General features: G+C 36.5%; 1 protein-coding gene across 7 annotated transcripts in view; it reads right to left on the reverse strand.

Annotated features, from left to right (window-relative positions):
- LOC138707446 (hippocampus abundant transcript 1 protein) overlaps window positions 1-17,360 on the reverse strand; it is a 141,436-nt gene that overhangs the window by 36,489 nt on the left and 87,587 nt on the right. For all 7 annotated transcript variants that reach the window (XM_069836902.1, XM_069836904.1, XM_069836906.1 and 4 more), the window contains exons 8-10: window positions 15,142-15,323; window positions 12,811-12,908; window positions 6,088-6,281 (exon numbers count right to left, since the gene is read on the reverse strand). In XM_069836902.1, coding sequence (XP_069693003.1) covers window positions 6,088-6,281; window positions 12,811-12,908; window positions 15,142-15,323 — 474 coding nt within the window. The remainder of the gene's footprint in view (window positions 1-6,087; window positions 6,282-12,810; window positions 12,909-15,141; window positions 15,324-17,360) is intronic.

Genomic DNA, 17,360 nt, shown 5'->3' on the forward strand with positions numbered 1-17,360 from the left:
TCACTGCTTCCTGTTACGCATGAAATGTGTCATACTCCCAGTTTTTACCTCCTATAAAGATCAGTCAATTAAAAATATGCGCATGTGAACATTTGACTGAAATTATAACCAAAGAAAGAAAGACCACAATTTCGAAATCTATGCAACAGGCCTATAATGGATTCTTATATGTTACACAAATTAAACGGACAATCTTACGGTCACTTCTGATAGTTTAAACATTTTTAGCTGGCCATCACATAACATGGACTTGGTTCTTTACAATTCCCTCATTTTTAAAAGCAGAAATTCCCGTGAAACTACAAGGAACAGATTAAGGTTTTCATAAAAAAAAAATTAAAACATCTCCATAACACATGTCACTTTTGGCACACTGTTTGTCTGCCTGTCTGTTTGTGCACGTACATTCCTCCACGATTTCTGAACGAATCTTGTTTCTGAGGACCGCATGGAGTATTTTGACACCCCATTGGCAATTTTTTCATTCAAAACATAGCAATCTTTATTGTTGGGTTATGCAATGTGTCACACATACATTCTGCATGAAAGAAAGCTTCCCGTCTCTAATTTTCTTTATAAAATTAATTAATATTAATGTTCGGGTGTCTAAATACCTCACATGGTCTTCTATGTTGCCTATTATTTTTTCCTTCTTCCTTGCGACCAGAAATATGGTTTATCATTATTGGTAGTATGGCTTGTTTAAATTTAAATACAGTGGAAGCTCTTAAGTTCGACAGAAATCAAGTTTGACTGCTTACGTAGGAGAATTAGACACGCCCCTATACAAGCACTAAGAAATGGGTTTGCCATTTGAATGGGAATTGGTTCTGTGTCTTGTAGTGATACATTTGTTAAAGGAAAACAGAATATTTTATTGATTAGGACATCCATATTGATCACTGATTTTAAATTAATCAACTCTTCTTTTTCTATTTGAGAATTGTTCCGTTTGTGAAATGGAACTGTCGAAACCCACTGTGGTACTAGAACCACATAAACAAGTCTCGGGGCGGGCAGGAAATGCAAGTACAGTACTGTATTCGTTGATGGATAACCAATACGAATTTGTATTCATTTCACCTGCCACACCCACTACCCTTATTGGACTGAACTTTCAATTCTGTTTTGTCGAACTTAGGACAGTCCACTGTATTCGTTACACTGTCACACTGGTTGTTGAGTCCAGTCAACTGTATCTGTAGCTCGTAGACAGTAACTAATATGTACAGTATGAGTCAAACTGATTTTGTAAAAATGCCAAAAAGTAAAAGTGGAAGGTCTAAAAGCTCTGAGAGTTCACTTGCTGAAGAAGCGTTAGAAGTAATGGCAAATGAAATTTCTTTGATTCTGAAACAGAAGATGTTACCAGAAATGGTGGAAGAACTTCATTATGATACAAGTGAAAATGATGTTGTAATGGATCAAGATACAAGAGACTCCAGGGGTGATAAATCATCTATGCTTGCAGCAAAAATGGAGAAAAATGAAATAGGTATTCCTACCCACCTACGCATAGCAGTTGTGATAACACAGCTGCTGATCATGTGATATTAAGAGCATTGAAAATATTTTCAAACAACTTTTTGATGATGAAATGGTCGACACAATGGTTCTATACACAAATCAGAGAGGAGAAAATGCTATGTACAAAATGTCGCTTAACATCCTGAGCTAAATGTTATATGGCATTATTATCGATGTGCATACAAGTGAAGCAAAGAAACAGCCATCGCTAATTTCACATTAGGAAGTAATGCCAGAAGCCACCATTTTTAAAGAGGAAAAGAACCTGTGTTCGCTCTGCAGATTTCTGTTATATGGTATATAGACGTGCAGTATACATACTCAGTGTGACGTTATCACAAAATGTCGATGTCACGTGCCACTTCTGTGTGCACAAACGACAAATCTGAAATCCACCGAGACTGCTAACTACGCATCGGGAAGTGAGGTTGGAAGTCGCCAATTTTAGAGCGGGGCAGAACCTGTTGGCTCCATAGATTTCTTTATATGTTTTATTTTATTGGGTTATTTTAAGACGCCATAAGAACTGAATGCGGAACTACTAGCTGGACTTCCATCAACCAAGGTGTTAGACAAGGATGCGGTCTTTCCCCTCTGTTGTTTATTATATATATGAACCATATTTTATACATTTGGCGACAAAGTCATCATGCTGGAATTCAAATTAATCGAAACACAGTTCTCGATACACTAATGTTTGCAGACGATCAGGTTATTATCGCTCAAACAGAGGAAGCTTTACAACTTTACAAAGAGCCATTTATAATTTGCAAATAATCGCCTCAGATTTCAATATGGAAATCTCAAAAGAGAAAACGAAAGTCATGGCATTTTCGGGAGAGAACCCAATTCCAAGTAAGATCATGATAAATAATACTTTAATTGAACGTGTTAATTCATTTAACTATTTAGGTTATAACCTCTCTTATATCACTGATGAAGATATGTCAAACAAAATATCTAAATTTATAAAAATCACTGGCGTAATTAACACCGTCTTCAAATCATCCCATGTTCAGAAACATACAAGGCTAAAGGTATATAAAACACTAGCTCGACCGGTCCTCACTTACGGTAGCGAGGCATGGACAATCAGAAAAGCTGATGAGCAAAGGCTGACGACAGCTGAAATGAGGTTCATGCGACGAGCAGCGGGATGCTCTTTGCTGGAACACCGTAAAAATGTGGACATATTGCAGGAACTAAAAATGGATCCTATAGTTAATTTTGTTCAACAATATCGACTTCAGTGGAAAAAAACATGTCGAAAGGATGGATCGCACAAGATGGCCTAAACAGATTCTTACTTATGTACCAAGAGGAAAGAGGAAATTGGGAAGACCACGCAAGCACTGGCATGAGACCGTAACAGATCCTGCAGGGTCTAATATGTGAGGGATATGATGATGATGATGATGATTATTATTTTACGACGCTGTATCAACATCTAGGTTATTTAGCGTCTGAATGGAATGAAGGTGATAATGCCAGTGAAATGAGTCTGGGGTCCAGCACCGAAAGTTACCCAGCATTTGCTCGTATTGGGTTGAGGGAAAACCCCGGAAAAAACCTCAACCAGGTAACTTGCCCCGACCGGGATTCGAACCCGGACCACCTGGTTTCGCGGCCAGACGCGCTGACCGTTACTCCACAGGTGTGGACTGTTATATGTTATATGATATATCGATGTGTAGTATATATACTGAGTGTGATGTTATGTGCAGCTTTTGGGTGCACAAACAGCTATTACGTGAGTAACACATACTTTCTTCCCACTCGATAAATGGCGAAACAGCTAATTCATGGCCTCAGTTTCTAAAACTTCTGAGATAGCCAGTTAGTAATCTTGGTAAGTTTGGAGACAGAAGTTGCAAGATGGCAGCACCTCTGCATACGTGTAACAATATGTCTTTAAATAACCTATGAAATCATTTTCCAATTAACCGGCAAAATTGGTTATCCAGCACAGTCTTTGTCCCTTAGTTGCTAGATAAGAGGGATTCTACTGCATTAGTTAAAATCTGCACTTCACAATTAAGGCATGACAGATGATCCTAATATTCTTAGTGGCTGAAAATTGAATTTTGAATTTATTAAGGCATCTTTATTGTGGCAGATTATATAAAGGTAAATCACTTTGGCTACTGAAAACCATTTACCTATGCTACACTACGGCCACATCACTAACACCAGAAGTATGAAATATTTTGTATGTAACCATTTAATACACCAAAATATAATTTACATCTATTAAAGTTCATGAAAACTGATTCTAGAATTCTGAAATGTAGTAGATCATTTTTATTTTCTATAGTGTAACATTTGGAAAAAGTACTTGAAATATTTGATTTTTTAAAAATAGTTTTCAGACTTTCCATATTTCCTTAGTGCGGGTACTGATTTTCTGCAGCAATTAACAGAATCAAAATATACTCTGAAGCACTCCAAGTGCAAAATTACAAGGTTAATGTCTCAAACAGCAGGGCAAGCCAACTAAAAGAAAGCAGGATGGTTTGATATTTAACTGCAATGTAATGCTGGTCTTCTACTCTCCCCAAACGTCATTCTTCGTGAACTCGTTAACATGTGTGGGGAAGAGGAGTGGAAGAGCTCTTACTGAGGTAAATGTAAAGCAGCTATCTATCATACTGTTTATGCAAAGTGCAACATTGCTTTAAGCAGTTGTAGGTGTGAACTCTAGCCATAACACTAACACTACACTTTTAATTCTCAAAACATATCAACGTCTCTGATTCTGTTCATTTTCTTGAAATCATACACTTAAGATTAAATCATAACACCGCGTAATTTTCCAAATTTGGTATAGGAATATTTCTACATTTAACAACGAATAAGTAGAGAAAACAACAGAGTTTTTAGTTATGTAAAGAATAAATTTTATTAGCTTATAACTTAAAGGGTTACATACACCTTCCACCATTAAATGTTTAGACTGTTTTTAAATTTGATCCCTCCATATCCTTAAGCCCTATTTTCATGAAATTTTATATGCTTAATGTTTGAAAATTGCTTTTGAATCTAAAAGAAAAAAAAATTACCTGCATAAAAACCTTTTGGAATTGTGAATTTTCAAATTTTTAATTTTGCAATTCATATCAAATTGCTCTTCAAAAAATTACTCACAACGTCTTTAATACTTTTTAATAATTCTTTTTCTTCTTGCAGGTAACATTAGTTTAACAAGCCTAACTCAATGGTTAGTATATCTGCACTGCAAGGGGAAGGAAAATAAAAACAGTTTCTTAATACATTTAAATTTTAAAGAAATTTTTCATTGAAGTTTTGTTTAGTTTTTAAATTTATTTTAAATATGGAGTAAAGATTGAGCCACAATTTGTTCATCTTACTAAGAAAAAAAGGTCATGCAAATATACAATTATCTAAAAAGTTTTGAGAAAATGAGCAATAAACTTAGACTACTGGCTGGCTGGTATTGTGTTTGTATGGCAGGACATTTTAATGTATGTTTCACGCATACAGAGTGTTTAAAAAAAGTGTCGCATATTTTTTACAGGAGGTAGTATTGGTCGTAACTAGAAAAAAAAGTTCCTATAAAGATGTGTCCGGAAACAAATATCTGTTGAGATCCGAACCATGCTGTATTGTGGCCTATGATCGTCATTGGAGGACATTTCCTTTGCACAAAGACAACGCATGTGGTTATGCACGACGGAGCACCAGCCCATTTTCTACATCTTGTGCGACAATACCTAACCCAGAGGTTTAATGAGCGATGGATTGGTCGAGGAGATCCAGTAGCATGGCCTTCCCGATCACCTGACCTAAATCCTCTGGATTTCTGACTATGGGGACATTTAAAGGTAATGATGTATGCCACAACCATTGACAATGTACAAACATTATAGGAGCGTGTATCCAATGTATGTGGTCGCAAGAGTCCATGATTCACTGAAAAGAAGGGCTCAAGCATGTGTAACAATGCGTGGTGACCACATAGAGCGCCTTCTGTAATGTCTACGTAACAGACAGATGGGTATCGTAGGCCACAATACAGCATGGCCCATATCTCAACAGATATTTGTTTCTGGACACAAGTTTGTAGGAACTGTTTTTTCTAGTTTCGACCAATGCTAAATCATGTATAATATGAGACACTTTTTTTAAACACCATATACAAAATTAAAGCTCGTATTAAATTACTATAAAAAAATGGAAAAACAATATTTTTTTACCCTCAAATGTGTATGTAACCCCTTAATCAATAAGATGAGTCAGAAAAATGAACTCTTTTGCAAGTATTGATTATTGTATGTAATCTAGTTGTTTAATACATATTAATCACATAATATAAATTTTGGCTGCTTCATTTATTTCAATGTTATGTGCCAGTTGACATGCTGGATGACGCTTTTACAATACTTCATGAAACTTATGTTATAAGCGTGTCTTTTTGTATGTGAGACAAAGTTTCAAGCATCTAATACTTCTATGAATATGGACTCCCACATAAATGATGAAATAACTTAGAATGTAGTACAAAATGCATTACTGACGGTGTTAGAGGTTTATGTCACTTACTGGTTGGATGGAGTCAAATATTTGACCAGCTGTGTTGTTGTCTCCAGAAATCATAGGTTTCTGATCCCTACCACGGCCGACTGGTGAGTCGTCATTAAGATCCACGTGGAACAAATAGAAGATGACTCCAAACATTGCTGGGCCCAACCCGTTACACAGTCCTCGCATGCCTGTCACCATACCCTGCACCAGTCCTGCAACATTCATGTAGTACATGTGAGGAGCTCTGAAAAAAACTGTCAAGTCCACCTAAATGGATTCATAACATGCACAGAGGGCTAAACAATTCCATTCACTTCTAATACAATTATCTCTCTTCGAATGAAGTTTGTAGCCCAGTGTAAGACTCTTCTGAGAGTCTGAATTCGATTCAAACTCAGTTACAATTGAAAGTGAACTGAACAGCTTTTGCTTTGGAGCTCCTCATGTATGTATATACACTAAAATTTTAGTTCATGAATAAATTTCTTATGGAATAAAATATATTCTTAAGGAATGAAATACAGGGTCGATTTCTAAAACAAGGTCTAAACCACGGCCGTGGCTTTAAACCGCGTTTGGATTTATAAAACGAGGTCTTTTTCATTTTTCTGAGCCATGCCTCGAAACCATGGTCTGAAGCAGACACCACGGCTGGGGTAGGTTTAAAACCACGGCTTCATATATACAAGATGGAGGAAGTAGATCAGCTGGATGATTATCAAAGGAAAATTTATGATTACAAATATTAAATCTCGGATTAGAGTGATGAGAGTCAGGAATAATCATTTGTAACTATATAACGACGATAATTTCATGCGAATATTTTCGATTTTTGAAGGAATCAACACAAAATTTAGCAAGAATGCTAAATAATAATCTACAACGAAATGCAAGAGCCGCCAGGTTGACAAGTTTTTACACGTTCTTGTTGCTTTGAGGGAAGTAAGATATAGGCCTAACATTTTATACTAATTACACCTTTATGTCTATAAGACGATATAACTAAATTCTTAGTCTTTACAGTAGTTCTGCACACTTTATTTAATACTCGAATATGATGTGGGCCTACAAGAATATGAAGCAAACGTGATTTTGTCTTGTTATTTTAAGTTTTATGCTACTGGGGCTTTCCACGTACTAGGCCTAATGTGAAAATAGAACCAGATAATATTTTAGTTTCAATTGCAACTTTAATCCAGTTAATATTTAGGTTATTGATTCGTTAGACCCGGGTTTTCAGGTAGTTAATATTAGCAGTAGCTATGAACAAATGATAAACTACAACATAAACGTTCGAATTGTGCTAATTATTTAGGAAATATAATTCTGGTACCTAAAAATCAGTTCCCTATAAATTAATGCTAATATTTTAAACGCACATAATATATTCTGTAAATTAGCAAATATAACTATACCTTGGCTGAGAACAAAAGAATGTGACTTACTGGAATTCAATAAAAATATTAATCCCGATGTTCATTTCTTTCTAATATCGACTGTTTACAAGAATAAAAATCGATTCTTAGCTGCGTTGCCATATATAAAACACACGAACCTCGGTTTCTTCTCAAGCCGGGTCTCGACTTCGTTTTAGAAATCACATAAGGATTCAGATCGCGAGCGCAGTTTAAAAACCAAGGTTTGGAACCACGATTTCGTCCGTGTTTTGGAAATCGACCGACAAAATTACTATCTTCTTCACTTTTCTCCTTCCTACTGATAGTCTTCTGATTCTTTCACTTTGTATTCTTCTTGTTCACCACATACTAAGTTCAAAAATCACTTTTTCGGCCTTATTGGTCTCTTGAATAGTGTGTTCATACTTTGTTGTTGTTTTTCTAATGAAGACTGATTAGAGTGAAACCTAAGTTGCCAACATTCCTGCCGAGCAACGAGATTGCTGTGTGGCAGGCAGTGCATTGGGTTTTCCCAGCTCGTTTACTTTAAACCTGACAAAGAACACATAGCGGCACTAATCAGGTGACACGATTCTGCTGGCACTTTACATTGACAATCTCAGTCAGCTGTCTGAACTGAAATGAAAAATACGTATTTTTAACCATGAGTTGACACATAGTCAGGGGCGGCCCGTCCTTATGTGCTACGGTACAATGATAATTTTTGCTCAAATAATGTATTTGCAATACCATAGTATTTAATGCCATTTGACAATTTCCCGTGGTTATGTTCGTGATGCGTTATAGTGTTTAGTCTTCGCTCTTCGACCTTTGGTGCCTCAGGGGTTCGTTGTGCTACTCAGAATCTGCATGAGAATATAGACAATTAATGCACATGTGCGAAGCTGAAATCACTGCTCTGATTGGCTATTTTTACGCGGGGAAGTGCTGTAGTCAGCTTCAGCACAACACAGCTTGGAGATTGCAAAAGTAAAGTGTAACGAAAGAATGCTTGTTTGTGGAAGAACTCGGAACTATGAATAATGTAAATCTAGTCTTTCAGGTGAAGCTCCCTGTAAAGCAGATTTGAATAATTTCAAGGGAAAAATTGTTCCGGGGCCGGGTATCGATCCCGGGACCTCTGGTTGAACGTACCAGCGCTCCACCACTGAGCTACCTGGGAACTCCACCCGACACCGTCTCAACTTTTCCCTTTATATCCACACAACTCGCGTGGGCTGACGAAATGCCAGAGACCCACAACGAGTGCACACAATCTCTGTGTGACTTGGAATTGTGGTTTTCTGTTAACGTACACAGTAACGTATATATTATGCAAATCTAGTCTTTCAGGTGAAGCTCCCTGTAAAGCAGATTTGAATATTTTCAAGGGAAAAATTGTTCCGGGGCCAGGTATGTATAATGTATTTGGTAATTCAAGTGTCCAACTGCTGCTGCCATCTTACCAGTTTTTTTAGGTTCCTCCAGAATCAGTCAGCAAGCGACGGATAATGGAATCCCAGAAAATTGAAGCCAAGGAAGTATGTGACAGTATAATTCAGGAAACTACTCATAGTTTCCAGTCTAAGTTACCTAGACGCAACAAAATTGTTAAACAGCGAATTTTTTGACAATTTTTCGCATAATTTTCCTGAATGCGAACTTGAAGTTTCTGTCAACAGCTATACTGTACTGAACAAAAGAATGTTAAAGAAACATCTTTGAATTCTATACAGAAGACTAGACTTCCGAAATATAGATGGAGCTGTTCAATTGTTACAATACATACCCTCCAACAATTCACAGGATCCATTCTGTGAAGTAACGAAGTTGTTAAATATTTTGGTTACAAAACCAATGACCACTGCTGAGCCAGAAAGATGTTTTTCTTGCTTGAAACGCATAAAATGTTTGTAAGGAACACTATGTCCCAGGATCGCCTCACTGCTCTTGCAATACTGTCAATAGAAAAGAGTATAATGTCCAAGAGGGAGGGGTTTAACGTTTAACACCAGGGTAATTGACAAGTTCTGCAGTAGGAAGGAACGTCGTATGGACTGCATATTTCGTCATTAGGCGAGTCTAAAATTAAGATAAATACATATAAGTGTATACAGTAGGCCGATATAGAGATTGTAGCACACTCATTATTTTGACCACCAGCCGCTACTGCACATAGTATAGCAATGCATTTTCAAAATTGAATCATATCTACTGAAGAAGTTGTAAAAGTTGTGTTTATGTAATTTTTGGCTACTTCGAAACAGTGCTCATATATGAGCCTTGTTGTCAGCATCTTGGAGCACAATACCACATTACACATTGGACAGTTTTTGGGCTCATGTTCGGTGCCCGTGGCACGATCCCACGTGAAACTTTAAATCAACTTAAACAATATAAAATTTCTAATGCAACGATTGATGCCATAGGATCTCACGTGTTAAAATCATCCTTAGCTATAATTAGTAATCATTTGTACCCAACAAAATTTTTATTGTAAATGATTTCCTACATTTTCTTACTGTTTTTTTCTTTTTCTTTCCAAGTGTCACAAAATTGTTTTGTTTACTTATTATTCTTTATGAATTGATTAGTAGGCCGATCTATCGAACCCTTATTTAGGGCGGCTTTTGTTTCTACAAATTATCTATTTAATAAGTGTCGAGAAAAAGATTCCATTCTCGAAAAAACACTGTCCAAAGAGTGCTCTTAAAAAACGAAGATATGCCTGTGACGAAAATGCAGTACTGTATAACTAACCATGGTTAAAAATGTGTATTTCTCAATACAGTTCAGACAACTGACAAGGTAGATGAACTTTGTTGCAGTCAGAGTTACTACAGGGTTAAGAAACCGCGGAGACATTGGAGTTGCAATGAAGGTGAAAGTGCTGCATTGCTGTAACTTCAGCGGTAATCTATGTGATTTGCGTGACAGAATTTTGACAGTAGAAAAGATTAGGTAATATAAAAAGACAATTATACATTATGATAAATTTTGCTTAACTCCTCTTCGGAAAATAAATCAAAGAAGCAACCATGTGAAGGGAAATTGTTGCATAACTAGTGACTAAAACATTATACTTCATACAAAAACGTAATTTTTCCATTTATTTTACTTACATTTGAAGATGATAATGGGAATATACCCCTCCCTTAGGAGAGAGTTGATCTATGCTTCCACACCATCAATCATACTCTTGACTATAGCTAGAGATACAGTATGACTATGTTTACTACATTGGCTGCTATTTTGTAAATTCTAAGAATTTTTAACGGATTGTTCAACGAAATATTAAACAAATAAAAATACTTTAGGCATTTTAATAAATGCTTACAATAATAAATGAAATTTGGTACCAGTATACTACCATAGGATAGACACCTACTTAATAATGATTTGCATAGTATAAAATAATACAAATGATTGGAACTGGTAGCAAAGGAAGATCTTATACCACTTGCAGCTTTATTAGAATACTTTTTAATATCATTTAAAGAAACCCACTCTCAGTCAAAAACTCGCGGTTTTTTCTGGTGGATTTATTGGGTCGAGGAGAATTATGCCAACCCTGAAATAAATACCAGTATTCTTAAATTTTGTCCAATATCCTTTTGAGAAGATTAACTCCGTACGTAGATGAAATTATTGGGGATCATCAGTGCGGTTTTTCGCGTAATAGAGCGACTATTGATCAGATTATTTGTATTCGACAGATAATGGAGAAAAAAATGGGAGTATAAGGGTACAGTACATCAGTTATTCATAGATTTCAAAAACGCATATGACTCGGTTAAGAGGGAAGTATTATATGATATTCTTATTGAATTTGGTATTCCCAAGAAACTAGTTGGATTAATTAAAATGTGTCTCAGTGAAACGTACAGCAGAGTCCGTATAGGTCAATTTCTATCTGATGCTTTTCCAATTCACTGCAGGCTAAAGCAGGGAGATGCACTATCACCTTTACTTTTTAACTTCGCTTTAGAATATGCCATTAGGAAAGTTCAGGATAACAGGCATGGTTTCGAATTGAACGGGTTACATCAGCTTCTTGTCTATGCGGATGATGTGAATATGTTAGGAGAAAATACACAAACGGTTAGGGAAAACACGGAAATTTTACTTGAAGCAAGTAAAGCGATCGGTTTGGAAGTAAATTCCGAAAAGACGAAGTATATGATTATGTCTCGTGACCAGAATATTGTACAAAATGGAAATATAAAAATTGGAGATTTATCCTTCGAAGAGGTGGAAAAATTCAAATATCTTGGAGCAACAGTAACAACAGTAACTCGGGAGGAAATTAAACGCAGAATAAATATGGGAAATGCGTGTTATTATTCGGCTGAGAAGCTCTTATCATCCAGTCTGCTGTCCAAAAATCTGAAAGTTAGAATTTATAAAACAGTTATATTACCGGTTCTTCTGTATGGTTGTGAAACTTGGACTCTCACTCTGAAAGAGGAACATAGGTTATGGGTGTTTGAGAATAAGGTGCTTAGGAAAATATTTGGGGCTAAGCGGGATGAAGTTACAGGAGAATGGAGAAAGTTACACAATGCAGAACTGCACGCATTGTATTCTTCACCTGACATAATTAGGAACATTAAATCCAGAAGTTTGAGATGGGCAGGGCATGTAGCACGTATGGGCGAATCCAGAAATGCATATAGAGTGTTAGTTGGGAGACCGGAGGGAAAAAGACCTTTAGGGAGGCCGAAACGTAGATGGGAGGATAATATTAAAATGGATTTGAGGGAGGTGGGATATGATGATAGAGACTGGAGTAATCTTGCACAGGATAGGGACCAATGGCGGGTTTATGTGAGGGCGGCAATAAACCTTCGGGTTCCTTAAAAGCCATTTGTAAGTAAGTAAGTAATTCTTAAAAATAACAAACAGCAGTATTAAAAAGTAAATTTGTTAATGACGATAATACTGTATAAACCCTTGCTGCCTTTCTTTAGTTCAATGAATTAATAGTTTTAAGCTAGTGAATAGTACAGCATCCCCTTATTGTCATGAAAATTGAACATGAGAAAATTCTTATCCACGAACAAATTACGTTGTTGCACCACAAAAGTATTATTTTGGTTATATTGGTATTTCACGTAGCACTTTTTTCGGTTATTGCATACTGATAATGAACTTCGAAACAAAAAATATCCTGAACTACTGATACCTATACAACCTTCGTTCAACGTAACTGGAAATAATTTGTAAAAATTGTGATCTAGACTCATGTCTACGTCAAAGTTCTTTTTACTCTCTTTGAAATTAGCTTGGTAGGTGCTGGTGTAACTTCATAAATAATTCTGTATAATAATATTAATTTCTTTACCTTGCTTGTCTGCATCTGAGTGCATGGAGACAAAGGCACTAATGGCCGGGTATGTGATACTGCTCACTGAGGCCAACACACCTGCTGCCCACATCATCCTGCGAACACATAACAAATGTCAAATAATTCTATATTCACATACTCTCTTCAAAATAAATTTACATTCACATGATACAATTAAATCAGAATATCAGTGCACTGTTATGTAAATGGCTAGTGTAATAATTTTCCATGCCGGTTATCTCCGTTAAAGTCTCAGAAAACTCAGTGGTACACATAAACGATGCTGAGATATATATATATATATATATATATATATAAAATATATATTTTATATATTATTTCAATGTACCGAAGTACATATGATATTTCCATGCAGATATTTTGCGTCATCATACGATGAAAGATTAATGGAACGGAGAAAAATTCTCTCCGGCGCCGGGATTTGAACCTGGGTTTTCAGCTCTACGTGCTGATGCTTTATCCACTAAGCCACACCGGATACCACCACGGCGTCGGACAGAATTGTCTCTGATTAAGTTCCAACTCTTGGGTTCCCTCTAGTGGCCACCCTCTGCACTACGTCATAGATGTCTATGAACATAGGACCAAAGTCCACACATGTGCTGAGGTGCACTCGTGAGTGACTAGTTGGCCGGGATCCGACGAGTGCACCTCAGCACATTTGTGGACTTCAGTCCTATGTTCATAGACATCTATGACGTAGTGCAGAGGGCGGCCACTAGAGGGAACCCAAGAGTTGGAACTTAATCAGAGACAATTCTGTCCGACACCGGGGTGGTATCCGGTGTGGCTTAGTGGATAAAGCATCAGCACGTAGAGCTGAAAACCCAGGTTCAAATCCCGGCGCCGGAGAGAATTTTTCTCCGTTCCATTACTCTTTCATCGATACTGAGATAGATTATTTGAAGTATATCCTATCTTTTATCATTGCAACAATTATGGTAGTCAATGTAATCACATTACCACCACCCAGCAAGAAAGAGCTATACTTTTACAACATAAAAACTTCTCCCACCAAGTTGCATTAAATCAATCAGATGAAACTGATAGCATGCAACCAATCAGCAGCATGTTGAGTTTCACGCCTTTACAACTGCTTATGTAGAGTAGCTGCAAGATTTTCCTCTGAAGACGGTTTTTTTTTTTTTTTACGTAGAACTACATCTTTGTATTCAGCACAGTAGTTGGCTATGGTTGTGGAACTTGAACTCTCACGTTGAGAGAGGAACAGAAGAAATAAAGAAAGAAATGCATTTGAATACATCCGTATTTTGAAAACAATTTCGAAATAAAATTATCTGAGATCTCAATACAACTGCATGATTCTTCAAAATTTAAGACTGTCTACAGGACAAATTCAGCAAGCTTGTGATCTGGTAACTTTAACGCTTAACAGCACTATTAACTTTCAGATTCTGAGTACGAGAATTCACTATGGGTTTACCTGACATTTCCCTTTCAGTTGGAGAAAAACTCTGTAAAGAAACCCAACCAGATAATCAGCGTAAGTGGAATTTACACCCATGCTCAAGTGCACTCTTTTATCAGGAGGTAAACATGCTACTATTCCAGTGGCTTACATTATTTACTTGAACTCATATTCACAAATAAAATACCGATATTGTAAGATAAACTGATTGTATGACAAGCAGGGCTAATTGAATACAATTGAGGTGGTTAGTAGCAAAGGGTGTAAGTGACAGTTCTAAAAAATAATTTAAGTGTATCCAGGGTAAAGTAAAGCATTTAAAATTTCAGTGGAAAAGGGATATATCTTTTAACCACATCGCACATTAACATTTAAAATTAAATCTTCAGGGATTTACGAATGCTTAGTAACTTTTAATCACATTTTATGGAAAATAACGTAAGTGCACTTACACCTCTTTGCCTCTGAACGCCTCAATTAGTTTCATGGAAACAGTCAAGTGTGCAAGTGTGGTATTTCGATGTCTCCACAAGAGAGTTCCATGATACCAAACTGCATAGTTTAGACAAACAGTTTAATAGGCACAGTTGCATCAGGGTGAAAAAACTTACAATGAATGACATTAAGCTATAATCCATTAATCTGTCACTTGTATTTAAAGGTCTCACATTAAAACATTACACAAGTACACATGTACACTACGTAATAAGATTTCAAATTATTCCTTTATATTACAAAATTAGAAGAACAGGCATTTCTATGGACAGTTATTTGCAGATTTACATCTTCATCAAAGACGATTTACCTCAATAAGATATTTTTAAGATGTTTCTCACACATAGGCATGCACCAACTGTACACATAATAAAGATACGTACCATGTTTGTGACCCGAATCCATACCACATGAGTTGAAGCATCTCAAACACAAGTCCAACCATGATAGTGTGCTTTGGTCCTAGAGATCGCATAAGGAAACCCAATACTATCTGGGCACATACAGACAGGATGCCAACTGTTGCAATGAATACGGCTACCATCACAACACTGAATCCCATTACCTGTAACAAGTACTTAAACTTAATTTAACTAAATTTTCGCAAAAGAGGGGGCATAAACCCTGACTTATTTTAAAGATCTTGTTACTTAATAGGCTTGGCAACTGGAATGGGGGACCATGCAATATCCTACACCTACACCTTGTATAGTCTCCAGAACACTGATCAATTTTTGATATGTTTTATTTTTTAATATAGCCGCCAGGGTAGTCTGGTTGCTAGAGCAATGGACTAATAATCCTGTGGACCTGGGTTCGATTCCTGGTGTATCCCTGATTTATAACTTGTGTTTGGTGAGCCTGTGGTCCAGAAAATAGAGGGGCTTCCTCTGGGAGCTCCAGCTCCTCTTTGGCATCCCAACAAATCTCCATCTCATTTCTCATAAGTGTAGCGTAGACCAACCTCTTAAGGTAAGCATTCACTACATCGTATCGCACGCATCGGACGAATCGCACGTATCGGAAAAAGACTATCTTTGGTGTAATTGTTATGTAACCGTATTCACTACATTGTATTGGATGCATCACCTCTCGGCAAATCCGTCCACGTTTCTCAGATGGGCAACTTTTCCGATGCGTGCGATCATAGCCTTCTTTAATAAATCAATTTTAATTGGTCAACTGTTACTATTATGTTGTGCCATGTTCAGTGTCGCGCCAAAATGGCAGACGGAAAACTTATTTTGCGTGTAGAAAATTGCGAAGAATTATATTATTTGAGGCATTCCCATTACAGTAATCAAGTCGTTTCTTGCAAATATATTATGTAACCAATATTTCCCTTGTTTCTTCCTCTTCAATTAAGACGCATAAAGGAATTACAAATTCTTACTCGCTAACAGACGTAATTAATAGACCTAACCTCAACTCCTCTGTTTTCAGTAATGTCAATATCGTACAACGTCATGTTTTAAACAGCTGATAGGGGAATCCGATGAGGCAATGAGGTGGAGCTGTTAAAGTGAACGCAGTGCACTTAAAATATCTGTTGCGTGCGATTCGTATGAGGAGTGCGATACGATGTAGTGAACGCTTACCTTTATGGTGCATCCTAGGCAATGACTGTCGGTAAATTCGCCTACATAATTGACTTCATATGGGTGAATGACGAATAGTCTAATATCAGAAATTAGTTAAAAAGTATTAATAAAAATAATCAATTTCTTATTATACAAAGTACAGAGAGATATTGCAAAAAATCGACTCTGGAATTTTATGGAATATGCATTCTCAGTACCCCTAATATATATGGTTCTGAGCATCATGAATGAATCCCGAAATTCGGCTACGAACACCAATATTTTGCTTTGCTCAAAATCAGAAGATTTCATGGAAGCAAATAAATAACAATGAAATATAAGTCCCCCCCATTTTAAAATGGGCTCTTCTTATGCATATCTATCTCATTGTCGACTTGTACAGACACTTTGTGCAAAACACTGTAACCACTGCATCAACAGAAGTCCATTCATAAAGAGCTGTACATTTAGAGATGGTATAGGAAGAGACTTTATTCTTGAATAATAAAGAGAACCGACAACCAGTGCTACAGTTTTAAAGTTGAAAGGAGAATGTTTTTGGAAGCGTCATTTATTCGGGTAAGACAAGTTTATTTTTGTTGAGTAGCAGACCTCTAACAAAGACCCTGTTGCGTATCAGCGAATTCACGGATACAGGAATTGTCAGTTAGGTAATAGGCACTATTCACATAGAAGAAAAATAAAACTAAAAACAGCAATGCTTTCCTTGCCATAAATGAGGCTCCCTGTTCGAATTTTAGCCTGTAGCCTTTATTTCTATATGTTTTCCTAATTCTTTTAGCAGTAAGAAACAACCTGACATCAAAGTTTAAGATAGTTGAGGAATGATAGAGATACATCAGAAATTGTAGAACTACAGTTGTGGAAAAATAACAAGAAATTGATCATATAGGCCTATGGGATTTATAGGCCTCCAAAAAATCATCATTATCATCAGATTCCAAAAAATAAACATTTAAATTTGGATAATATAACCATACCAACAGGGACAATTCTAATTG

Source organism: Periplaneta americana, chromosome 10 (assembly GCF_040183065.1).
Source record: "Periplaneta americana isolate PAMFEO1 chromosome 10, P.americana_PAMFEO1_priV1, whole genome shotgun sequence".
Lineage (NCBI taxonomy): Eukaryota > Metazoa > Arthropoda > Insecta > Blattodea > Blattidae > Periplaneta > Periplaneta americana.